This window comes from Sapajus apella, unplaced genomic scaffold (genome assembly GCF_009761245.1).
Source record: "Sapajus apella isolate SASKATOON/1434 unplaced genomic scaffold, GSC_monkey_1.0 scaffold44, whole genome shotgun sequence".
Taxonomy (NCBI): domain Eukaryota; kingdom Metazoa; phylum Chordata; class Mammalia; order Primates; family Cebidae; genus Sapajus; species Sapajus apella.
Window position 1 is genome coordinate 1,939,595 of NW_022436984.1, and position 27,438 is coordinate 1,967,032.

Here is a 27,438-nt window from a genome sequence, read left to right on the forward strand (position 1 = left end):
CAAAGATATAACCAAATCTAACATTTCAGCAAACAAAAGCTGAGGCTTGTAACACACAGAAATAATTGCTATACAGTTATCACCAGAAGTACATGCCCAGCTTCCAGGGTTACCACATTACTTAATAAACATGTCAAATCTCTTTCATCTTAAAATGAAAGACCCAAAGAAACCACCCCAGTAATGGTTACCAGCCGTGATCCATCCCTTATCTGTTGTTGGCAAACTGTCTGTAAATAATCAATCCAGAACACTCCTCTATGTTGTTTTCCCTTGCTCTCGCCCTTCCCCCTTCTCCTCTCCATCTTGGAAGTTTTCCCCTTTGCCATCTCCACCCTCTGTAGAGACTCTGTACATTCTGCACCCAGAATGAGTCAGCATGTGGATGCATACCCACATTTCTAGGGAAATGGAGTGGGGTTATCAGAAAACTCAATCTGTCCAACCATCGATAAAAATCAAGACATTTTATTGCAACCCAGATAGTTAGCTCAGCAGCCACACTTTGGAACATACAGTACAACTCCTTTGGGAAATACCTAGCTGGGAGTGACTTTCGTTCTCCTGGGTAAAATGTTCTCTTCTCATACAGCAAACCTTTTGTAAAAGGGAAACAGACTGTCAAAACTGGGTGGTAACTGGAGATAAAGGCAGGCCACTCCTGTTTGAATGTTTGTCATTTTGATGGGGATTTTGTTTAACAAGGTTTCTACCTTATCTGTCTTCTTTCAGATTTACAGCTCCAAAGCTCATAAAAGGGAGGCCACAGATGTGAACATGGGCTGTGGAAAGATTGAAAACAAACTGAGGCTATTCAATAAAAATAATCTTGAGATATTTTAGATTTTTTTCTTGTCCCTTTTTTTTTTTTTACATTGACAATGACATCAGGGGCTCTAATAGTTTTCCTGATAGTACTTAGTAGTAGTACTTGGCCAAGTATACATATTGGGAAAATGCCGCAAGGGATATTGCCTTGACATTATTTATAGCCTGTGTTCTATTTCCTTTACTCTCTGCCGAGAAACACGGTTAAGCCTATCATGATAATTTAATTCGAAATTATTTTATTGAACACCTCTTGGGCTAACCACTGTATCAGGTAAGAATAAGATACGGTTTCTCCCTCATGAGATTTTTTATTTAAGAGACAGGGTCTTGCTCTTTAGCTCAGGTTGAAGTATAGTGGTGCGATCATAGCTCACTGTTACCTCAAACTCCTGAGCTCAAGCCATTCTCCTGCTTCAATCTTTTGAGTAGCTGTGGTTACAGGTGCGTGCCGGCACACCTGGCTAATTTTTTTATTTTTTTGTAGAGACAGCGTTTTGCTTTGTTGCCCAGGCTGGTCTCAAACTCCTGGCTTCAAGCATTCATCCTGCCTCCCAAAGTGCTGGCATTACAGGCCTGAGCCACTTTGCCTGGCCCCTCATGAAACTTAAAAAATTAAATTATCTCTTTAAAAAGGACCAGGCCTAGGAACAAGCACTTTAACTGTCTGGCACCTATGTGCACACTCTGTGTGATCTTTATGCTTTGGAGAGAGTTGTGGCGGCCGCTGCTATTGGTCATGTATTTGATTGTACCTGAACCACATACCAACTTCATCTTTCCTGAACCAAGAGTTGACCTGCTGCTCACCCAAATGGCATGACTATTCCTTCAGTCTGTTGATATCTTCTGCTGTTTCTACAGAAGAGTCTCAGCCCTGAATCCAAAGCACACTAATAGTTTTTATTTATGAAACACTGCAACATAAAAGTCATGATTGCCATTGTATAGCAGCAAGGTTTAGTAGCTTGCCTAATATCTCATAGGCGGTAAAGTGAGAACGAAATTTAAACCAGGTCTCAAATGTCCACATTCAAATGCAGCTCTTTCTGTTCTGCCTTGCTTTATCTTAACTCACACAATGATGTAATGCTAGTGTTTCTTGATCCTTATAGTGATGTGATTTCGTCCTATTCCCTAGGATTCGGGAGGCAGGTCTACATGGGATGCAGGCACACTGAGTTGATGTGTATAGATTATGTTCCAGAGCCTTGGAGGGCACAAGGATATGAAGTATCGTATTTGGCTCTTCCCAGTTTGGAAGATAGCTCTCCATAAGCACATAGCTAGATTTCAGTGGGATGCCTGAGGAGTTTGGCAGTGTTTGTGATAAAAGGAGGCAGCGGCTTCGCATATATTGACTTCTTCAGAAGCACACAGGCCTAAGGTCTTAGGATTTTCACCCATCATCCCAAATAGAGGAGATTTTTGTAAATGCAAGGTGGTGGAGTGTGTTTGATTTGGTTAGGTCTCAGGCCAGGCAAAAGCCACTACCTCCCACGAGGGCGCCTTCCTGCTGCACCCGGAATTTGTTCCTTCAAGGATTCCCCGCCGAGGCAGTAAACCAACATGATTTCCTCTCCTTCTGGCCCAGGCCCTCACAGGGACAGCTGTACTTCCAATTGCAGTGACATGACTCTGTCACAGTCTTCAAATAATTTCTAGTTTTCTTCTTCAAAGAAAAATTTTTAGAGCTCTATCAACACATTGTGAAGGAAACAACCCTCTTAAATATCCATGCCCTTTACAGCAAATATCCCATTGACATATTAAACCAGAGGCGGTCTTGTGGTTTTGAAAAAGATTTTAGATAAATACAGAAGGCATGTATCACCCCAGATCCATCCTTTGTAGAGTCATTGGTTAAAAGGGAAAGGGCCAACCAGGCAGGTTAACAGTATGATATAATATTGAAAGACTCTGCAGATCAGTTTTGAAATGGTAATGTTTAAAATGAGTTCTCAAGTCTCAGTTTCATTGTATGTATGCATTTATGCTCAAACTTGGTAATTACCCTTAGCTCGTGACATTTATACCAATCAGTAATGTTTAATTATCCCAGATGATCACTCAGTCAGTTCTAGGCACATGGTGGAATTTAGAGGGGGTTCCTACTTTCAAGGGCATTAACTTTCGCTTGGCATGTGTGGAGAGATCTTGTAGATACAAACACATTTTGAAAGGGGAGGGAAAGGAGAGTCCTTTTGGCAGGTAGGGAATTGGGAGAATTCTTTTGGGAAAGCATCCAAAAGGAGGTGGTTTCAAGATTCCACTTTGGAGGCTGGGTATGATGAACAGGAGACAAAAGATTCCTTCTGGGATTTAGACCAGCTTACTGCTCACAAAAGCAGCAGTGAGGGTTCATGACCATAATATGTTCAGAACTTTAATTCAAAAGACAAATAGAAATCAAATATTTATCCATGAAAAAGTTGTAAAAGCTCAATTAAATGTCAAGTTTTTTGTTTCAGGTTTAAAAATATGGTCGCTGGGTTTGATAATTTGGACATCTCATGGGAAAATGATCCTTTAGGCAAAATCCTTTAAAACCTGTAGCTTTGGGGCAGAAAGTGGAGTAGGGTTGGAACCCCATATATCAAAAAGGACAGCCTATTGCTTAGGCAAAGGCTGCAGGATAAGAGGAAGGCAAACTGGCTCAACTCAAAGATGCAGACCTTGGTGTAATTCAGAACGGTCAAATGAAGGTGACTTCAAACTTCTATGAAGCTCACTTTTGCTCCAAAGAGTGGTGGGAGCGTAGCAGAAAGTTGAGAATTGGACAGAACTTTTTCAGTTTGACTGAAGACTCGGGGGGCTCCGCATAAACCAACAGTTATTGAGCCTGTCCCATCCCAGAGGTACAGGATGATGCAAGGTGGTGCCTGTGGTCAGGCTGCTCATTGCCTGGCGGAGAAGTCTGTGAGACCAAGAAAGCCCACAGTGGGAGAGGGACTTCCAAAGTTTTGCAAAAGATTTTAGATAAATACGGAAGGCATGTATCACCCCAAGTCCATCCTTTATGGAGTCATTAGTTGAAAGGGAAAGGGCCAACCAGGCAGGTTAACAGTACGATGTAATACTAAAAGACTCTGCATATCAGTTTCAAAATGGTATGTTTAAAATGAGTTCTCAAGTCTCAGTTTCAGTTGGGAATCAGCAGGGAGCACCTGCCTCTGCCTAAGGGAGCTGGGGAAGGTTTCACAGAGAGGCCATTGAACTGGGGACTGACATGGCTGGGACAGCATGTGGAGGGATACGAGTTTGGGAGAGGGGGGTGTTGGAAGAGCCCGGAAGAACCCGTCCTCACTGGAGGAGGGCAAATGCAGGAAGTCATCCATAACACTCTCGCAGCCCATCTTCTGAAATGCCGTGGAACTTTCTTACTCTGGCCGTGATGGGTAAAAATAGGAGCTAGCACAGGCACATGGAGCTGATACAACATCCCTGTTTAGGTTACAGTTCTTACCCACCTCCATGGAATGAACATCATCTGTTCCATCCAGCTTTTAATGGCAGGACCAGGTTCTGTGAATAGGCTGCAAACCGTGGAATGATGTCTCATTTGCCCTTCTCTTTTCTCCTTCTTAACCACGTAGGTACCACATTGTATGGTGCAGTGTGGTGCAGCTTGGTTCCTGCCTGCCCTGACTACATCAAAACTCCTGAGTGCCTTGACAGATTCTGAAGCCTGAACACCTCCCGCCTTTCTCCTCTTCTTTCCTCTCCCCGTTCCACTGTTGAATCAGAAAGGGGCTAGGGAGGGTTGGTTGCTGAACCTGTGTGTTTTTAATAAAACACCTTCAGGCCAGCTGCGGTGGCTCACGCCTGTAATCCCAACACTTTGGGAGGCTGAGGCAGGAGGATCATTTGAGGTTAGGCGTTCAAGACCAGCCTGGCCAACATAGTGAAACCCCATCTGTACTAAAAATACAAAAATTAGCTGCACGTGCTGACACGTGCCTGTAGTCCCAGCTGCTTGGGAGGCTGAGGCACGAGAATTGCTTGAACCTGGGAGGTGGGAGTTGCAATGAGCCAAGATTGTGCCACTGCACTCCAGCCTGGGCAACAGAGCAAGACTGTCTCCAAAAACTAAAAATAAAAAATAAACAGCTTCCTGGGTAAATCTGATGCCCAGCAAGTGTGGAGGCTACACAGGCACCCATCTACACTGGGTTAACTACTCAGCCTACCCACCACCCGCTGGCTCCTAGATTCAGCCTCCTCATTTGGGAAATGGGATTGACACCCTGCCTAGCTCACAGAAGTTTGAGAGGATTAAATCACCTGAAAGCAAATGGGAAGGCATCATGTGCTATAGAAATGCAAGGTGTTACTCATTCCTGTTTGCCACTCCCATGCCTTCACCCTTGCTTATAACTTGTTACCTACAGGATTAGCTCAGTGGCCAGCTGGTTTGTCTCTGGCTCTTGTGCCCTGACACCACATTAATCATTTCAAGACGCCACCTTTATTCGGCGGCCTCCCCCAGTAGACAGACCCACCTTCCCCATCCAACTTTCTCTCCCACTCAGCCTTGGCCTCTTTGTTAACCCTTCTTGCTTTCTCTCCTTGACCTCCCCATGTTCCTTGCACCATTTCTTAAAAGCTGTCTTCAGCTTCACTCTGTAACCTGAGCACTCCCACCTGAATAACACTTGATCTAAATAACGTAGTTAGGAGATCTATTATCTTGAATGATACCTTAATTGTCTTACATATTTGCTTCATTATTCTGCTTAGTTTGCTACTGAGGTCCAAGACTATGTCTAAACCATGTTTTGTTTTGTTTTTGTTTTTCAAGACAGAATCTCATTCTTTTGCCCAGGATGGAATGCAGTGGTGCGATCTCGGCTCACTGCAGCCTTAACCTCCTAGACTCAGGCAATCCTTCTGGCTCAGCCCCCTACCCCTGTAGCTGGCACTACAAGTGCAGGTCATCACACCCAGCTAATTTTTTGTATTTTTAGTAGAGACGAGGCTTTGCCATGTTGCCCAGGCTTCTAAACCATGTTTTAACTGTTATGCACAGTGCCTTGCCCAGGGTTAGGCACTAGATAAGAACTCAGTACCCACTTGCTGAAATGGGGGAGCTGAGTGGTCAGGATACCTGCAGTCTCTACAGCACTTGCATTTTACAGTGTCTCTTTTCATCGCCACAGCCCTAAGAGGTAGATGGTGTGACTCTCCCCATTTTGCAAATAAGAATAGAGAAGCTTAGAGGGGTTATGTCACATCAACCTTGTGGGCTAAGGCTGAGGGAAGACCTCGCAGAAGAGACCAGACTGAGCATGCGGCAGTAGCTCCACTGCAGTGGGTGGCTGCCCACGAGGACGGAAAGCAGAATTCAGGCGACTCCAGCAGACCTGCTTCGTGCAAGTCAAGTGAATACTAGTCGGGAGGGATTTAGGTGACTCAGCCTCTGCCCTGGTTGGAGTCAGGAAGTGGGCTTTGCAGCCCATTTCCTGGGGAATTTTCAGATGGACCAGTGATTTCATTTTCCTCTTCTAAAGCACCCCCATGCGCAGGGAAAGGTTGTTCACATGGCCATTTGGATGAAGCCAATGGATCTGATCTCTTAAAGGAGAAGCCGAAACAGCAGTGGAAACTTTCTAGGCCTGTTGGTATTGTAATTTCATTCTTTGCCAAACATGAATGAGAAATCCTTCTAGTTCGCTCTGACTGAAGCCAGAGTGTAGATTAACAGTGCTTTGATATTTCAGCATTGCTGCCTAGGTTATGAAGGTATAAGCCTCATGTAGGTAACCTGCTCTTGCCTCCATTGTACCTATTGCCTAACTGGGACAGGCCTGGGGTGGGGCTGCTGAGAGCTGACAATGCCAGGCCCAGAAAGGCAAGCTAAAGACCAGCAGGCAGGCCTTGGGGTTGGAAAGCGACACAGTAAACGGGTGGAGTACTAAAGCTGAATTGTGTGTCTAGAGAATTCAGGGCGTGGTGAGTGATCAGCTCCTGGGAGAGCAAAGATTAGTATTTAATACATATGCATTTATTAGCGTGGCTGGGTCTCTCATCAAAAAAGTCATAAATGCACAGATCTGGATTTTAAAGCAAATAGAATTACTGATATATCTCTTCCAACAGCCAATAAACACCCCGCAGTGGGGACAGTGTGCTCGTGGGCTTGCACAAAGAAAAGTGTAGAGTTTTTGATTAAGCTATAGCCTGAAATATTAAAATTGTGATTTTTCAGCCAGGCGTGGTGGCTCACACCTGCAATCCCAGCATTTTGGGAGTCCAAGGTGGGCGGATCACTTGGGGTCAGGAGTTCAAGACCAGCCTGACCAACACGGAGAAACCCCATCTCTACTAAAAATACAAAATTAGTCAGGTATGGTGGTAGGTGCTTGTAATCCCAGCTACTCGGGAGGCTGAGGCAGGAGAACCCGGGAGGTGGAGGTTGTGGGGAGCCAAGATCGCGTCATTGCACTCCAGCCTGAGCAACAAGAAGAAAACTCAGTCTCAAGAAAAAAAAATTGTGATTTTCATGCACTATTAGAAATAGTTTTCAAAGAATTACTTCCTCCAGCCCATCACAACCTCTGCCCATGTGAGAGGTTAGTAGTAAATTATATGTCTTTTGAAAACTTTGCTGAAACTCTCTTCCCTTTTCCAAGTCTACCAAATTTTTATCTCCAAAAAAAGAAAAAAAAAAAAAAAGAATGGGGCTAATATGACAACAAGATTTGTACCTTCACAAGTAAATATTACAATTTAGCTGAGTAACTTGTGGAAGCTTGTTAGTTTGAAGTGACTCACTTGCGTAGATGAAGTTATTTTTAGAGATGTAATTTGTACTGTTTAGAAAAGAATAAAGAGATGGTAAAAGGCTAGATCGCTCATTATAGTTTACAGAGCTCATGAACCCAGCATCCATGCAAAAGATGACTAAGCAAGGGGTCGGTTGGTACTTTCTCTCAGAATTTTACAGATGTGAGTCATCCGCTTTAGTCTGCAGACACAGCATCGAGGTACCTGTGACTCAGCTCTCATTTAGAAAAAGCCCTAGAATTCAATTCCGATATACTTTCATAGTTAAGTAGTGAGGAAATTACATACTGAAGCAAAATATGCCTTTGTGAAGTGCAGCCGTGGGATGTTTTTAGCAAAGACTGATTTATCTTCATCTCTGGCCTTTGAAAGAATCTATCTGTGATCCACACTGGGTAACATGCCCATTCAGCCCTCTGGTAACATCACAGTGCCCACCTTCTTCATGTGTGGCTCACGTCCTGAGTATTAACTTGTTCTCAATAGGAATCTCAGCCTCACTCTTTCTACACTAAGATGCCCCAGCACCAAGGCCCACTTCCTTTAACCAAATATGTTTCCTATATACGTGTTTGTGTATATGAAAATCTTCAGTCTAAAATATTAAAATTCTAGTTTTCATAAGCTGGCAGAAATAGCTTGCAAAGACTTCCTCTCCTTCATACTTTACCTGTGTCAGGGGTTAGAAGGAATAAAATCATATTTTTCAACAGTATTCTCATGTTTTTAGTAAACTCTACACAAAACACACATACAGACGATAAGCGTTATCTTTACACGTAAGCAGATGGCCCAGTGAGTGCATGTTCTCTGTGCAGCGCCATTGCTTGTTCTCAGGCACAGTGCTCTGCTGGCCTAGTGACTGTGCAGCCTCATGCTTGCATGTCTCCCTCATCGTTGACACACTCTGATTACACAGCCTATTTGGAGTTAAGCCCTCAGAACGTAACCCTCCATTTATTTATTTATTTATGGAGTCTGGCTCTGTTGTCCAGGATGGAGTACAGTGGCAGGATCTCGGCTCACTGCAACCTCTGCCCCCTGGGCTCAAGGAATTCTCCTGCCTCAGCCTCCTGAGTAGCTGGGATTACAGGCATGTGCCACCATGCCTGGATAATTTCTATATTTTTAGTGCAGACAAGGTTTCACCATGTTGGCCAGGCTGGTCTCAAACTCCTGACCTTAAGTGACCCACCCACCTGAGCCTCCCAAAGTGCCCATAACCTGTCCTTTTAAATATATGGGAAGTGGCTCCTTGTAGTTTGCAGATACATCAATAGATTATTCATAACCAACAAAGAATTTTGTGTATTATATTTGCCAAAGAAACATGAGCATGGTTGCAAAAGCAAATACTTCACAAAGATGTATAATGAAAAGCAAGAATACTGAGCCCCATGCCTGCCTTTTCACAGCCACTTTTAACCACTTCTGGTGCTTGGCAGTTGCCTCCTTAACCAGCTGACTGTTTCGTTCCTCACCTGCTGTGTCTGTAGCACTGTTGCTAAGAGCACTGGGGCATGCAGAGGTTAAAGTCTGGTCCTGTTGTTAAGGAAAAAAGCCTTGTGTACCTTCAAGTCAACTCCGCAGACATTTGAGTGTCTACTGTGGACCAAGCCCTGTGCGAAGCCGTGTGGTCACAGAAATGGATAGCTACACTAAGGAGTTTGGACTCAGGTAAGGCAGCAGGCATGTAAACACAAAAATACAAACACACTGGAAAATGCTATAATACAGGTGTATACACCCCTTCTGAGGGGTTTTACAGCTGTGTCCTAGAGCTCGGTCTTTAAATGCAATTAGAGATCTGCTAGGTAGATAAATAGGAAAGGATGGGGCTGGGCTCCGGGGCTCACACCTGTAAAATCCTAGCACTTTGAGAGGCCAAGATGGGCGGATCATGAGGTCAAGAGATCTAGACCATCCTGGCCAACATAGCGAAACCCCGTCTCTACTAAAAAATATAAAAATTAGCTGGACTTGGTGGTGCACGCCTGTAGTCCCAGCTACTCAAGAGACTGAAGCAGAAGAATCACTTGAACCCAGGAGACAGAGGTTGCAGTGAGCCAGGATCGTGCCATTGCACTCCAGCCTGGGGACAGAGTAAAAGAGACTCTGTCTCAAAAGAAAAAAAAAAAAAGGAAAGGATGCCCAAGGCAGAGAGAACAGTGTATTCATGGGCTGATGCAGTGCATTCTGAAGATTGGGAATAATGCATAAAATTGGATTTCTAGGATAAGTGAGTTAAGGGAGTAATGAGAAGAGGCAGGAAAGAAATGCACCTAGTTATATGGTGCCTTTTATGTACATTGTTCAAAATATATCCCATTACTGATGGAGAGCTATGGGAGGATTTTGAACAGGGATGTGGCATTATCCCGATTATAACTGTAAGTCCAATGGCAGAGGGGAGGATGAATTTGAGTGGGAAGAAGCTGGGGTTTGATAAGCCACTTGGGGAAACTAGTTCAGGCAAGAGAATATGAGGTGCTGAAACAGTGGGAGTAGGGAGGAAGAGGAAAGGAGAGATTCTAGAAATACTTCAGAGTACAATCAGAAGGACTTGGTGAACACTCAGATTTGGGGAGTGAGGGAGAGGGAGGAATTGCAGATTACTGTATAATTCCTAGCTAGGGTACTAAGGAAAGAGTGGAAATTTAAAAAGAGTACCAAAATCTGGAGGAAAGTGAATGAGTTTGAATATATTGAGTTTGAGGTGTTTGTGTGATAAGCAGATGGAGATATCCAGTAAGTAGCCAAAAATGTGAGACTAAAGCTTCATGACCCACATAGCGGTGGCAATGGAAGCCACATAGCTGGCGGAATTCCCACTGGATGAATCTGTGATATGAGGGGACTGAAACCAGCTCTGGGAAAGGCCAGCAACTGGTGGTGGGCAGCAGATTCCTGATAGAGGCTACCATCAGCAGAGAGGGGTGACAGGAGAGCCAGGAGAGAGGGCACCGCAAAAGCAGCAGAGGACCAGATCTGGGGAGGTGCAGGTGGCAAGGGAGAGGAGCGTGAAAAGCATGTGCTTTGGTAATGATGGTGGTGCCCATGGATGGCATAGTAAAAGAAACGCCCATGCTTTAGTGTAGGTGGAAGCCAGGTGTGAGTGGGTCACAGAATTCATTCACAGTGAAGGTGAGCCCATCCTCTTTTGAGAATTTGGGGAATTAAAGGGAGAGTAAATGGCAGTAGCTAGTAGGGGTGATAATCAAGAGGCTACTTTACAGGATGAGAGAATCTTCAGCATGACAAGAAGGAGCCAGTAGAGGAGAGGCTGGAATTCCTGGACATGGAGTTCAGCTTCCTCTGAGCAGAGTGTGGAAGAGAGTGGGATGGGCAGCTGGTACCACTACCCGAGTGGCCCCTTGGAGCCACTGAGAAGTTTGCCTTTTGCTTTCTCTGCCACCAGCAGGTGAATCGACAGCTTGGGAGGTGAAACCCGGAGTTCTCTCTCCGGGCAGTTGCGGGGTGATGCACATCAGCAAAGCAGGGCCATCGACCTTGTGAGCTGCTTTTTGTTATCTCCACTTCGATTATCTCCTAAATAAAAATGGCACAGTATGAAACAAAACAAAGCCTGAGTAGCAGCCAGTCAGTCCCTCCTCCGGACCCCAGCAGCCTTTGGTGCAGCCTCCTGTTTCATCACTTCTCCTACTCTGTTGGGATTATTTTGTTCACTGACTTTCCCCAATGCTGAGCCCTTTGAGGCAGAGTTCATTTTTACTTCATCTCGAAACCCCCAACTTCTTTATTCAAACCCCTTAGCCTAAGCGTTAGTGCAGACAGGGCAACCCAAAGGCTTTTTAAGTAAATGTACAAACTCACATACCCTTTCTTATTTGACTTACAAGAATGCATTTGGTCCCACTCTCATATCAAATCATAACTAATTTTCTTTTTTTTTTTTTTTTGAGGCAGAGTCTTGATCTATTGCCCAGGCTAGATGCAGTGATGTGAACACAGCTCACTGCAGCCTTGACCTCCTGGGCTCAAGCAATTCTCTCATCTCAGCCTCTCAAGTAGCTGGTACTACAGGCACACACCACCACATTTGTACATTTTTTAATTTTTTCTAGAGATGGGGTCTCACCGTGTTGCCCAGGCTGGTCTCAAACTCCCTGGGCTCAAGCAATCCCCCTGCCTCAGCCTCCCAAGGTTTGGGATTACAGGTGTGAGCCACTGTGCCACGACTCATAACTGATTTTCATGTAGTTAAAATCTCATGGGTCATTCTTTGCTATGCTAAAAGTTGCTCTAACTCTCAGTGATCTAGAGTCCCATGGTCAAGAATGCTCATGGTCACCTTCTTTGAGTTTCAGACAGACAAACTCTTATTTTGTTGTTTAAGTATTAAACTGCTCTGCTCCTTAAACCAAATACATACACACATACACAGATATATTTAGATACAAATGTGTGTTTGTGTGTGTGCACATAAAAATATGACACTCCTTAATAAAATATTCCTCTAGACCTGGGGTTCACAAATCCCTCCTCCTGATCCTTGCTGGCGCCTACTCAGGCACTACTTTGCAGATTTCACTTTAGTTTTTCTATGAGCTAAGGTCGAGTGGTGACTTAGCAAGTTGAATGCGTAAAGAACCAAACCTGTTTTTCCATGGAACCAATCATAATTTATCTAGAATGAGCCATTTGGCCTCCAGAAACAAAGAGATTTCCATCACAGAGTGCTGGTGAGGGGTCATGAGTAAGGCAGGGCCAGTGAGAGCAGCTGTTTTATTGAAAGAGCAGCACACAGGCTGAATGAGAAGGGGTTAGCTGTTGAATCCACATCAGGCTCTGCTGCAGTGTGACCAGGTTTAAGGTACTTTATTTGAAAGCCCCTTGCCTTTCTTTTTTATTTCTAATCTGATATTTTTCATCTGTCCTTAAATGCTCTGTATATACGAACTTCAACTTCTCTATTCAGTCCCTAGTCTTTTAACCTGAACTTGATAGGCTGTACCACACCTTAGAAGGAAAGGCTACCAAGGCCTCCCCTGAGCTGCCCCTACTGGCATTCAAGGATTGCATTTTTATCCAGGAGGCCTGGGCTAGTACCTATGGACTAGGACAAGGGGCACAATTAAGGTAATTAAACTGGCCTCCATGTTGTAAGACAGATAGAAGGACAATTCCTGGAGGCAGACAAAGCTTACTGAATTGGTGTGAACTGATTGGTATTTGGAGCTAACCTAAAATGGTAAGTGTGGGAAGCCTTACCAATTGTTCTTAGGATTAACCAAAAGTATATTTTGCTGTATGAAGTAGGTCAGTATTTTTAAAAATATACATTCCCATTTCTGTTTATCCATGGTGGAAGTAAATGTGACCCACCAGCCCCACCAGTCCCCTCCCAGCAGGACAATGACCTATCCTCTTCAGGATGGGAGCCTTTCCAGAGATGGACGAAAAGCACCCAAAGTGACTCAAAGGTTTTGCATTTGGCAGAATATTGAACCCAATCTGATGGCAAATGGGGAGCAGGTTGTAACTTTTATTTCAGACATGTAGTATGATTCTTTCCCGGTTGGTAGCAGAACATTCTAGTGGCATCAGAGCCACTGGATTTAACATCTAAAGACTTTAATTCAAGGTCAGCTCTGTCACCTAATTCTAAATAAGCTGCTTTGTGTTCCTGAGTTTCAGTGTTCTTGTCTGTAAATGAGGTGGTATGCCCATCTTGAAGATACAAATGAGACAATACATTCCTTTTTTGAGAAAATTTCAGTCTTATGCCTAGGCTGCAGTGCAATGGTGAGATCTTGGCTCACCACAACCTCGGCCTCCCAGGTTCAAGCGACTCTCCTGCCTCAGCCTCCTGAGTAGCTGGGATTATAGGCATGCAACACCACGCCTGGCTGATTTTTTATATTTTTAGTAGAGACAGGGTTTCTCTATGTTGGTCAGGTTGGTCTCAAACTCCCGACCTCAGGTGACCTGCTCACCTCAGCCTCCCAAAGTGCTGGGATTATAAGTGTGAGCCACCATGCCTGGCCGACAATACATATTTGACCCATAAAGTTTATATGATAACATTTTCCAGGCCTCTGAAATTATCAGACTGGAGCAGAGGTGAGCAATCAGGGAAGGATATGGAGATTTTGAAGTCACCAAAGGTTACTAACATCACATGAGACTTTCTGAAAAAGGAGCACTGAAATGCCAAGCCTTCAGGTTTAACAGGTCCCTCAACTGAGCTTTGGGATTGAGGAAGTGTTAAGCAGATGGAGAAAAAGAGGCAGTAAAAATTTTAAAAGGAAGAGAAGTAGCAGACCAATACAGTGTTATGGAAACCATGGGAGAAGGACAGAAGTGAGCAACAGTGTCCCATGCCATTAAGACCGCGTAGATATGACTGTAAGATGTTTTCCCAACCAAAAGGAATAAAACAAGAACATGAAAACATCAAAAATAAAAGTTCTTAAAAGTCTGAGATCATCGTGCCCTTGAGCTTAACTTGGTCTGAAAGACAGACATCATACACTTCCTCCTGTCGAGCACGACTGTGTATGTCAGTCTCTCAGACATTTGAGCTTTCTTGATCAACAGCCAGAGATGTGCTTGCCTATAGCAACCCCTGGCTGAAATGGTAGATGATTCAAAATAGCCAAGCAGAAGCTCCTTCCACATCAGAAACAAGTGACAAATCACATTTATAGCACTTGTAGAAAGAGCATGGGCTCCAGACCCAGCAGGCAGGGTTGAATCCTGGCCGCATCTCCTCATAGCTTCAAGTTCTCTGGCTTGCTCCAGGGCAGGCTTACTCCTAGAAAGGGGCGAGGTGGAATCATATGGCAGAAAGCACCCAGCACATTGTAGGTATTCAATAAATGCTGATTTTTCTCCTTTTTCTTAGCATTAAGAAAGTATTTATTAGAATGAAAATCAAGATTTAAAAAACCCCATGCTTAACAATTGTCTGTAGTAAGAGATTTCTCAACCATAGATTAATCAGTAACCCAAAGTCGTACAGCTATTGTAGTGGCAGTTACTGTGTGTCTGCAGGGAGATGTACTGTGTTAAATACAGTGGCCTGGTATTGTGGATGTAGCTCTCTGGACCCTGGGCTTCTCTCTGCAGCTGCTGAAGCAGTTGAGGCAGTTCACCACTCTAGAGCATAATCTCCTCATTTGTTAAATGGAGAGTTGATTTGCAGGGCTCCTTGCTGAACTGTGCTTTAGCAAATATATCCTCTCTTATGACAGGACTCAGAGATTTTTAAGTAAATGTCTCATGTAGCTACAGTACACCCTGTAAGTACACTTGTCAGAAGGTAGTCAGGAAGAAGTAACTCAAGAGGGTCACCACTTCTCTGTATTTCACTCTCAGGCCTGATTCTCACCTTCTAGTAACCTTGGTGGCTAGTTCCCGAGTCCCTTGGATCATTCTGTATTTTGTTTGTTTATTTGTTAGTTTGTTTCAAGTTCTTTGCAGTTTAACTTCCCAGAGAAGGTCTGTGGTACATAAATACACTAGCATTGTAAGAATACGAGAAGAGTAACCTAACAGCCCAGGCCCAGGAGGTAGGTGTGGAGGGAACCAAGAAACTGCAAATAGAGGACACACTTAGCTTAGGGACTGGCATGACATAGGCCTTGATGTCACAATTGCATGGCCCACTCTATAAGTATTGATATTCATAAGTTTGACTTTGAGTCATTTAGAAAGGGATAGTGGAGAAGTAAATGTGAGATCTATTTTATAAATATTTTTTTATCGCAAACAATGAAAAATAAAAGTTTTAGAGCTTTCAGTTATCTGGAAGGCACAGCTGTCAGAAATGGTTTGCTGAGTGTGAATATGCATGCTTTTCTTAGGATTAACAATGATTCAATACCTTTGATTGAAAAGTATCTTATTCCTTTAAGTACAAGTCAGGCAACTCATCCCAGTCAAGGGCTAGCCTCAACATGATCACCTTATGATTGCACGGTTTATTCTCTTTGAGTTAGTTAAATTTCAGAATAATATGACAATTTAAAAACAGTATTTCAGGCAGCAATCATGCCTTTATCTCAAATGAAATTTCTAATTGGAATTGCTATCAAAGAGGAACGTTAATTTCCATTCCCCTGCTGCCTCTCCCCGCCATGTTCATAGAAGAAGTAATGGCCAAGGAGCTAGTCAAAAAACAATAACAACAAAAGAAAACAAAAACCTGGATAACCCACAGGCCAAACAGGAAATCCTACATATACAAAGATTGATTGTATTGCTGGTCTTTTTTTCTTTTTTTTTTTTTGAGATGGAGTCTTGCTCTGTCACCCTGGCTGGAGTACAGCAGCGCAATCTTGGCTCACTGCAACCTCCGCCTCCGGGTTCAAGTGGTTCTCCTGCCTCAGCCTCCCAAGTAGCTGGGATTAAAGGCACACGCCACCATACTTGGCTAATTTTTGTATTTTTAGTAGAGACGGGGTTTCACCATGTTGGCCAGGCTGGTCTCGAACTCCTGACCTCAGGTGACCCACCCGCCTGGGCCTCCCAAAGTGCTGGGATTACAGGCGTGAGCCACCACACCCGGCCTGCTGGTCTTTTTTTAAAAAAAAACAAAACCACTCACAAATAAATTGGTTAGCAAAAAAGAAAAAGTCTTTATCTTAAAGCACCTATGAGAATTGGGAGAATACTTCCTAATCAAAGCCCAAAAGAAAACTGTCTGATCAAGATTTCATCAGGCCTCCTCTCTGTTCAGAACTTTTCTGATACGTGGTCTGGTTTGGCTACAGGGCCCCCTTTGAGCATAGATTCTCTAGAGTTACAATTTTTTATTTGATGGAAGATTGTAGAATTAAAAGTAAAGAGTTCCAAAGGACTCTGAATTTACCTCAAATAAAGAGGTGGACAAAACTAAGTTGAAGGCTAAACTTTCAACTTGTTTTGAAAGTTGTTTTGAAAGCTTGGTTATATTTTCTCAGCTGGAAATCAGGGTAGAAAAGAAATTATATATAGTCAGGTTTGTTTGTTTGTTTTAATTGCTTCTAAGAGAAAAGTGAGTAATAATAGGTATCACTTATGAAGACCTGCCATGTGCCAAGTGTTCTGCACATATACTCATTATGTCATGTAAGCCATCCAACAGCCTTGCAAGGTAGGTATTATCCCATTTTAAAGATGAGAGAACCTAGACTCAGAGAGTTCAGTCAATTGCCTGAGGTCACCCAGGTAGCAACTGGCAAAGGAGGAATCAAGCCCGGATCTGTCCAATTCCAAACACCATTTTCTTCCCAGTATCCCGTTCTCCCAACCCTGCGTTCCTTTAGGTTGCAGGCTTTATTTATCAAGCCCTTTCTGTGTGCCTGACAGTGTACGGCGTGCTTTACCTGCTTCATTTCCAACGTTGAGCTTAAAGGTTTTCCCGTCTTAGGAATGGGGAAGGAGGCACGCCCATCTCCAGAGCACTGCCTTCCACACTCAGCAGTCGGCTTCACCCAGATAAGCTGTTCCCCACCCATCTTGCAGACTCAGTGGCTTACTTTTTAATATTTCTTGGGAAAATATCCCCATTCCACTCATTCTGGTGGGTCAGACATTTTCCTATAATTGTAATATTCCTGCACGGTATAAATACAGCGTGGAAACTGCTTGGAAAGGATAATGTAGAAAGAAAAATAGGCTAATGAAGGTTTCTGCATGGGGGAATGCCATGGTAATCAGAACTTCTAACCACGTCTTATGAGGAAACACGTAATGCCTCTGCCAGATGTTTGATTTAAACTGTGGCCTGTGCCAGTCTTACACCCTGTCCCAAACTTCAGGCCTGACTCTGGATTTTTTACACAGGAAGTCCATTATCAAGACTTCCACTTGGAGTCTCCCTTGAACACGATCCTACCACCTTGGCCTTCCAAAGTGCTAGGATTACAGGCATGAGCCACTACACCTGGCTGATAAGTCTTAGGAGATGTTTTGTAAAGAGGAATTGGTTCCTATACTGAGAAGTAAATAATCACATTCTTCTAGTAATAAATAATAACGTATTTTTTGATTTGTACATTATACTTTCCAAAGCATTCTCCGTTCTAGAGGATTTGTACCATGCTGGCGGTATTATAGGAAAATGTCTGCCACACTGGAATGAGTGGTGTGGGCTTTTTTTCCTAGAAATGTTGAAGGATAATACTGCTCATAGAAATATATTCACAGCCCTTTGCTGTGTCTTCAGAACACTCCACAGTTTGACAGCTTTATCCAGGGCTCCTCTGCTCTAGCTTCTGTCCTTCAGCCTGTATTCCGTCTACCCAGATCTGCCGCATTCCCGCACTGGGGAATGTTCAACACTTTTCCCTCTGCCCAGATTCTCTTGCCTCTCTCCCTCCCTTCCCAGCCATAGTCTTCCCACTGCCACTGCCTGTCCAAATCCTAGTTGTTTTTCAAGGCCCTGACCAAAGTCATCTCATCTAATAAGCCTCCTAGCAGCTCTTCGAGGGTGTATCTTTGCCCCTTACCATGTGGGAGTCAACACCTCTGTTACAACCTTCATCCTCGCATCCATTCCTGAGAACAGTGAGTTGAGAACATGCTGGCACTGTGGGGAGGAGGACTTGGCCTTACTCAGCTGGGTTTCCCTAGAGCTGACCAGGGTAGGTGCTCAGGGAATGTTTGTCAATTTGGATACATGTTATTTTCTCTAGAATATAAAGGTCATAGCTAGATCCTTTAGGGAAAAAAGTTAGATTCGTTTGAGGAACTTTTTTTTTCTTCCTAAAGCCACGTTAGTCATCCTTCGCATTGGGGTAGTCACAGTATTCCCAAATTTGTATCTAGCTGCTTTGTTCTAATTTTTCAAGACAGGAATTTAAACTGACCCCTTACTTTAACCACAGACACCTCATTTGCCCTTTTCCTTCTTATCATTTACATTTAGTACTTTGTCCGTGAATTCTTTGAAATTATAAGCTTCTGACTTTTTCAAGACTTTGCCCAATTTTTAAGTGCTAACTATTTTGCATTTGAATACATTGTAATTTATTTAAGGATTCTTTTAATCAAACTCTTCCTTAATTTAGCCAGATTTCTTTTTTAATCCTCCCAGGCCAGGAGTTTATTTATTGTGACTCAATTCTTTTAAAAATAGATGTTAAAACAGTACTAAATGCTATTTATGGTGTTTTCTCTTGCTCGATTTCTTTCTGTATCTCATAAAAGCATGTTTCTTTGTACATTTCTAGTGCAGTTACCATTTCCTCACTAGTCAATGCCAGTCACTGAATATGCGTCCACTACCTACCGTGTGTCTACCCCAGTGGCACACATGTGGGGATCTAACATAAAGATAAATATGTTGAAATTGTCAACAGTCCAGCTGAGAGGTTGATTATGTGGACACGGAGGCTGGAGAAATCACTGAGTGATGGAGCATGCAAGGAAGGCTTCCTGGAAGAAGGTGGGGCTTGGACTGCATCACAGAGTTGGAAGCAAGAATGGGTTGAAAGGAATGAACATAGAGCCAGGCCTGAGGAAATGAGAATCTCAGAGCAGCAAAGGGGCCAGGATCCAAGTAGGAGGCATATCCAGAGGGCACAGAACCCAGGTGGCATAGCAGGCAGGAGGGGCACAACACACCCGGCCCCTCTCCAGGAAATGTGGACCCTCAGTTCCAGCATGGGGCCTGGAACAGAGAATCTGCTCACTCAGTGTGTGATGGATGAGGGAGTGGATGAAGCAGAGGGATAGAGGGGTTCCTACTTTGGGGACCCCTTCATCCCAGCCTCAGCCACTGATAGGCTTTTTTTTCGTCCTCATGCGGACTCACCTTGAGTGAGCCCTGCTTGGGAGCACAGGTTGGAAGCATGCAGAGTTCCAGAGAAGAGGCATTTCTGATCATCTGAACTTTGATGAGAGTAAAATCAGATAAACCCAGAAAAACAAGGGGCACCCTCCAGACAGGGAGAACGACTTGACTGTGAGCTTCCTGATACCAGCATCTGCTTCCTTCATCTTTGTGTCACCTATTTCTGTTCACAGATACAAAGGTCAGGAGAGTAGTGGGAAACACTGGTAAGATAAGGCAGGTTATGGCTTTTCTTTTTCCTTTCTTTTTTTTTTTTGTTTTTTGTTTTTTGTTTTTTGAGACAGTCTCATTCTGTCGCCCAGGCTGGAGTGCAATGGCATGATCTCAGCTTGCTGCAACCTCCGCCTCCCAGGTTCAAGCAATTTTCATGCCTCAGCCTCCAAGTAGCTGGGATTACAGGCACCCACCACCACGGCCAGCTAATTTTCATATCTTTAGTAGAGACAGGGTTTCACCGTGTTGGTCAGGCTGATCTTGAACTCCTGACCTCAGGTGATCCACCCACCTTGGCTTCTCAAAGTGTTGGGATAGGTTATGGCTTTTCTACATTGAATATATGGTACCAAAAGAGCAAAATAAAAAGTGGAGAATTATGTTTACACAGTATCAAATGCTTTATTGAGTCTTTTCCTTTCTATGAGATACTCTCCAGGCTCCAATTCTGATTCAGCTTGTAACCTTCTAGAACCAACTCAAAGTCCATCTCTTCTTCAGCTGCCCTTCTCCCTGCATGACACCACATGCATGCCTCCTATATTGTCTTAGCATGCTCAGCTGAAGTTGCTTATTGAACTTGCCAGGTATCCTTTTCCAGACCATGAGCTCGGGGGCATGGACACCCTCATTATTCCTGGCACTCTACCTACTGTGGTGTTTTGTTTTTTTGGTTTTTTTCTGAAGACTATTCACTTTTCCTGACCCTCTTAGTTTTTCTTTTTTTTTTTTTTTTATAAATGCCCCCATTTTCAAAGTAATATGTATCTGTTTATACACACACATACACATGCACACACACACATGATTATGTAAAATATACCCACACACTTTAAAAACTCATAAAACACCACCAAACTTAATAGTGCCAGTATCATAGACATCCTATGGGTGTCTCTCCCAGAAGGAACCACTACCCTGAACTTTATGTTCACTGCCCCCTTGATTTTCTCAACAGCTTTACCACTTAGTATGTATCCATAAAAATATATCAATCATTTTTTTCTATTTTTGAACTTTATATAAATGGAATCATACTGATTTCTGCTTCTATGAATATTAATGTCTTGCTTTTTAAACTTTTTAAAATTATAACTATTTAAAGCTTACATATGTTTATAAAGACTATGAAAACAAATACCCATGTACCCACCTTAATCAAATCTTCATACTTTGTTGTAATCGCTTCTGACTTTTTTTTTTTTTCTTGAGACAGAGTCTCACTCTGTCACCCAGGCTAGAGTGCAATGGTGCGATCTCAGCTCAATGCAACCTCTGCCTCCCAGGTTCAAGCAGTTCTTCTGCCTCAGCCTTCCAAGTAGCTGGGACTACAAGTGCACGCCACCATACCCAGCTAATTTTTGTATTTTTAGTAGAGATGGGGTTTCACTATGTTAACCAGGATGGTCTCGAACTCCTGATCTTGTGATCCACCTGCCTCAGGCTCCCAAAGTGCTGGGATTACAGGCGTGAGCCACCACACCTGGTCGTGTCTGACTTTTTTAAAGAAATGGCACACTGTCAAGCCAGGCACAGTGGCTCATGCCTGTAATCATACCACTTGAACCCGGCTTGAACCCAGGAGGTGGAGGTTGCGGTGAGCCAAGATCATGCCACTGTACTCCAGCCTGGGTGACAGAGAGACTCTGTCTCAAAAAAAAAAAGAAAAAGCAGTAGCACACTGTCAATTCAGATGAAGCGCCTTGAGTGCCCCTCCAAGACGTATCCCCATCCTTCATTCCCTTTTCCCAACCCACAGAGGTAACCACTACCCTTAATTTGGTGTATATCTTTCTCATGTATGTTTTTATACTTTCATTACTAGACATTCCTAAATAGTATGTAATGTGTGCACGTTTTTGAACCTTGTAAGTATGTACTGAACAGTGTTCATCTGTAACTTGCTTTTTTCACTGAACTTTAGGTCTTGGAGATTCAACTAGGTTGATACACGTAGCCCTAGCTCATTCATTTAAACTGCTGCAAGGTATTCCTGTGAAAGAATATGCACGATGTATTTATCCAGTCTCCAGCTGACAGACATTTAAGATGTTTCCAGTTTTTGTTAACACAGGTGGTACTACATTAGGCCTTCTCCTGTGATCTTATGCACATGCGGTACTTCCTTAGGAGTGGAATTGCTGTGTCATGGAATATGTACACCTTCACTTTTATTGTACAAGAGTTTTAGCAATTTATATCATCATCATCAGGGAATGGGAATTCCCAATGTTCTATAGCTTTGATAACACTTGGGTATTTTCCAGTTTTTAAATGTTTCTCAATCTAGTGGGTATGGGTAGAAGTTCATTGAGGTTTTAATTTGCATGTCTTTCGTATGAGCCTTTCCTTCAGTTCAGCAGGCTGAGTGTTCCTCATGTGTCATGCACTGTACTAAGTGCTAGGAATACTAAAACTAATTCACGGCCCCTCCACTTGGGGACCTCACAGTTCTCTGCAGTGATTCCTACCTGGGGAGGTGAATTAAAATTACTTGAGGTGCATTTTCAGAAATGAGGTTTAGGGAATACGAGCCCTTAGGTAGGAGGTATTAGTGAAATAGTAAGCTCAATCTTCCTCAACACTTGGGCCATTGTGTATAACTTTTCATGTGTTCTCTGTCTTCCAAAAAAAGGCTAATTTATTTTCAGTATGTGATACTTACTGAGATGTGAAGTTTACAAAGATTTACATCAAAATAATTAGAATTTAAGAAGCTGAAATGTATGCTGTAGTTATCAGAAATTTCACATGTACGGAACAGTGTATAAAGCTAGATGGAAAAAGAAACACTTTAAAAAGGGTGATAGGGAAAAGAAATGAGCACTTAAACTGAGTACCTGTTTGGTTTTTATTTAATCCTTTCAAAAAACACTATGAGATATAAATTATTATCCTCATTTTACAGATGAGAAAATCAGGATTCAAAGAGGTGAAATATTTTGCCTGTGATGTCACCACTAATTGATGATGTGGCCACGATTTGAACTCACTTTATCTGACTTCAAGGGCATAGCATGCTGGCTCTTTCCATAATAGGATTTTTTAGCATATGCAGAAAAATCTAAGAAACTTCAAGCTTCAGTTTGGTAATATTGAACCCCAAAGATAGGCCAGGCATGGTGGTTCACACCTGTAATCCCAGGACTTTGGGAGGCCAAGATGGATGGACCACCCGAGGTCAAGAGTTCAAGACCAGCCTGGCCAACACAGTGTAACCCCTTCTCTACTTAAAATACAAAAAATTAGCTAGATGTGGTGGTGGACACCTGTAATCCCAGCTACTTGGGAGGCTGAAGCAGGAGAATCACTTGAACCCAGGAGGTGGAGGCTGCAATGAGCCAAGATCTTGCCACTGCACTCCACCCCGGGCAACAAGAGCTAATTCCATCTCAAAAAAAAAAAACAAACAAACAAACAAAAAAAAAAAAACCCAAAGATAATTTGTTTACATGATTATATAACAAACAGTTTAAACCACTGAAAAGTCAAACCCATTTAACAAAACCTGGTTAATATTTTGTCTTTCTTGTCACTTAAATGAAAGGCAGTGATAATAAATGGAGATACCTTGAATAGATACTTCTGAATCGGAAAATGTTACTTTTCTATTTCTTGTAGTGAGTATTTTGGATATGTAGCGTTAATTTTCCAGTGGTTGGAATCCACAGGTCTCAAAGGTTTAGTGTGTAGGTAGTAAGATTGAGGTTGGCCAGTAAATATAGGGCAGGCTTCCCACATTGCTTGTGGGGGCAGCCTGGGAATGAAAAGTATACAGATGGCTCTCAGGAAAAATCAGCCTCAAATGGAATCCTCATCAGAGAGTGACATTACAGCAATTCAACAAGGGGTTAAAACGTTTCCTAACGAAGCTTCGAGGAACTAGAATGTCCTGAGAGGCCTGGAAATGGGAATATAACCATAAGCACCACAAAGCGAATCTATGAGTATCCTCCCTGCTGACCCAAGAACACGGGGGGAAGCACAGGAATATATAGTGTGGAAGGTTTGAAGAAATGAAATAATCGCCAACTTGTGAATAATGATGAAAATATTTGATGATGTGACTCCCAGGGAAGCAATTATGGTTAACCCCTCACTTGTTTGGCATTTTCAAGGATCGAACTGTCCCACAAAACTGAATTTTCCAGACAACTAAAACTTTCCTATTTATGCGCCTTGAAGGCTTTGTTAACCATGCTTGGTAGAAATATTTCTGAAATAGATTATATAATTCTCTTGCCTTCTTGAACAGAAGCTTCAGGAAATAACATTTCCTTAGCAACCTTTGACTGCGAGTATTAGAAGACCCAAATTACAAGAGGTTTAATAGTAAAGATTTGTAATCATCTCACATAACAAGAAATCCAGAGCTGGGTAGTCCAGGGATGGTGAATCTAGCCACACAATGATGACAGGCTGACCTTCCCTCATGGTCACAAGATGGGCGACTCAACACCAAGCCTCAGGACCTCACATGATCAGCTCTAAGGGAAGAATGAGTTGGGGGCTTCTCCTTACACGTGTGTTTAATCAGGGAGGAAAATATTTCTCAAAAGGCCCATAGTCCACTTCCCCCCAGGGCCTATTGGCAGGACTGAGTCACATTTCCATGTCTTGGTTTATGGAAGGCTAAGAGAGTGATATCCAGCACTGTCAGACTCTGGGGCGAGAGGAAGGCTCTGCCCATAAGAAAGAGGAATGAAGAATGGGTGTTAGGTAGGCAACCACAACTGTCTGCCACCGCTACCAAGATTGGGAGTGAATATCACTTACTATGTGGTGATGGCGTAAGGGACAACTGGGATGTATGGAGCTTTTCGTTCCTACACTAAATGGCCAGACTGGGATTCTTTCAGCCCTCCTAACCCTGCTTGTATTTGTTATATTCTTCCTCTGTGCTAGACTGTGAATTATGACTACTTGCTGTTAATGTGCCTTGTCCTCATCTTGCCATAATTGGATACATTTTGTTTTTTTCTGGAAAAATTATGTAATTAAACTTGTTAGAACTATGCCTGAAATGTTGAATGTCTGATAGGCTCTCCTGGGAATCAGATGCATGGTAAGACATTTATTTTTGCTATTCATTTTTCCATTGTTGAGGTTTTTGGAGAAGTGAGAAGTTTCTAGAAAGTCTTATGAACTGAGATACCACCTTACTGGAGTTGTCTGCTAGTGAAAAGATGAGCATTTGGGGGCAGGTAAGCATGTTTGCTTGGGAAGGTAGAACTGCAGCCACTACTTGGACCTCACCAGCGTTCACAGAGAGGCAGCATAGTTTATCAGTGCATTCTTCCCCCAAAGCTGCATGGTTGGCTGTTGTCTGGAGAGCACCACAAGTTCTGGGACTGTAACCCACAGAACCCGTCACCGCAAGGAGTGTCCAGAGTGAGGCAACTGTTGCAGGGCTTAATTCTTCCTCCCTTCCCGCAGGGCTTCAGAGCCCTGTGAATGCATCCTGTGAACAGCCAGGTCTGTGCAGAATTAAGAAGCATTTGGTGTGACTTGTTTCAACGAGTTCTTGAAGAAAATAATGCTTCACAAATAGTTATTGAGACCAGTTATTGGCTCATGCCTGTAATCCCAACACTTTGGGAGGCCGAGGAGGGAGGATCACTTGAGGCCAGCAGTTTGAGACCAGCCTGGACAATGTGGCAAGACCCTTATCTCTAAAAGAAAAAAAAAAGGGGGGAGAAGAAGGAAATGGTTATTGAAATTCTACTAAACAAGTGCAAACCATCCCCTCTGTAGATAAAGAGCCAACCAAGTCTCTGTATACAGGAAGAAGGAAATAGGAAGCTGTTATCAAAATAATACTGACAATAAGTAACTGAATCAAATGGGATGGTTCTGCTCTAAGAATCGAACCTGAGCCTGTAGGTTCTAAGAAAGCAAATGGTGGCTGGGTGCAGTGGCTCACGCCTGTAATCCCAACACTTTGGGAGGCTGAGGTGAGGAAATCACAAGGTCAGGAGTTCGAGACCAGCCTGGCCAACATGGTAAAACCCTGTCTCCACTAAAAATACAAAAAAATAGCTGGGCATAGTGCCGGGTGCCTGTAATCCCAGATACTCAGGAGGCTGAGGCAGGAGAACCTCCCAGGAGGCAGAGGCTGCAGCGAGCCAAGATCGTACCACTGCACTCCAGCCCAGGTGACAGAGTGAGACTCCATCTCAAAAAAAAAAAAAGAAGAGAGAGAGAAAGCAAATGGTTAAAGTGTTCGATTTTGATATAGCTGAAAAAATGAGCCCCAAATCCTTGAAATTTGGGAGGTTCCTTCAGAGCAAGTTAGCTGGTGGAAGTCCTAAAGTCATTTATGCATCAGAAAATCATGACTTAACCCATAGGCAAAAGTTAAGTGACAGAAATATTTGGTGACAAGGAAAGCAAGTTTTTTTTTTGTTGTTTTTTTTTTTTTTTTGAGATGGAGTTTCACTCTTGTTACCCAGGCTGGAGTGCAATGGCGCGATCTTGGCTCACTGCAACCTCCGCCTCCTGGGTTCAGGCAATTCTCCTGCCTCAGCCTCCTGAGTAGCTGGGATTACAGGCACGCGCCACCATGCCCAGCTAATTTTTTGTAGTTTTAGTAGAGACGGGGTTTCACCATGTTGACCAGGATGGTCTCGAACTCTTGACCTTGTGATCCACCCGCCTCGGCCTCCCAAAGTGCTGGGATTACAGGCGTGAGCCACCGGCGCCCAGCCTAGCAAGTTTTAATTTTTTTAATCTTGACTGAGTTGTACCATTCAAATCATTCTTGTCAGAAATATGCAAAGTATTTCTCATAAATATTTTAGTTATTAACTCATTCTTATGCACAGACCATTTTTAAATAAGCCATTGTTTTGTTGATCATTGACTGATATAGACAGGCTACAACTTAGTTGAATGAAGCAAGATATTTGTATTTTTAAAATTTTATTTTCTCATATGTGAATTACCAGTTTTATCTCTGAAGTTCTCTGACCATTCCTGCTCCTTTAATAATACATTTGCTGTGTTCACTGAGAAAGTATTCAAATTTTAATATTGGCTACAGTTACACTTTGTTAGACAAATCTCCATGGAGAAATAATCATGTAATCAGTGCTTTCTGGGGACCATGGTACATATCAACATTAGCTTGCTGCCATTTTTTAAAAATCAGAACAACTCACTTGCCCAGGTAGATCAATTGCCTTTGCATTTTGCATTATTTCTGATGCTATTTGGGCATTTAGGGGGTCAAAGAAGATGATTCCAAAATAGGTAGGAAAAAATCATTTTTCAGCATATTAAAATGCTAATACCAGCAGCTCATTTTCTACAGAACGAAAGATAGAAGACATTCCAAAGCCCAGAGAAGCCAGTAGTTTGAAAATCACATAGTCTGTGGTATTATCTGCATTGCTTTGGATACTGAGTGATGAGTGTATTTGCTTTAAATTTATAAATTATTGTCATTGAGTTCTACTGTTTAAAATTGTTGCTCTCTTGTAAGGAAGCTTGCATGGTACTTGTGTGCCAGTAACGATTGCTTTGGAGGTTAATCTGTATCTTGTTTTATATTTGCAAAAGTGTACGTAATATAAAACAACTGAAGTCAAAGTATATGCAAATACCCTTTATTTTTTCTTATTTTGGGGGGAGTGGACAGAGTTTCACTCTTTGTTGCCCAGGCTGGAGTGCAATGGTGCGATCTCGGCTCACTGCAACCTCCACCTCCTGGGTTCAAGAGATTCTCCTGTCTCAGCCTCCCAAGTAGCTGGGATTACAGGTCCATGCCACCATGTCCAGCAAATTTTTTGTATTTTTAGTACAGATGA

The 27,438-nt window shown here is 43.0% G+C and overlaps 1 protein-coding gene across 5 annotated transcripts in view; it reads left to right on the forward strand.

The window, feature by feature from the left end:
• Positions 1-27,438, forward strand: part of BABAM2 (BRISC and BRCA1 A complex member 2) — a 450,034-nt gene that overhangs the window by 378,364 nt on the left and 44,232 nt on the right. The window contains exon 11 of one of the 5 annotated variants that reach the window (XM_032239492.1): positions 733-2,857. The exons of the other annotated variants lie outside the window; for them this stretch is intronic. Coding sequence (XP_032095383.1) covers positions 733-755 — 23 coding nt within the window. The 3' untranslated portion in view covers positions 756-2,857. Of the gene's footprint in view, positions 1-732; positions 2,858-27,438 lie in introns of those variants that run through there. 5 annotated transcript variants of the gene reach the window in all.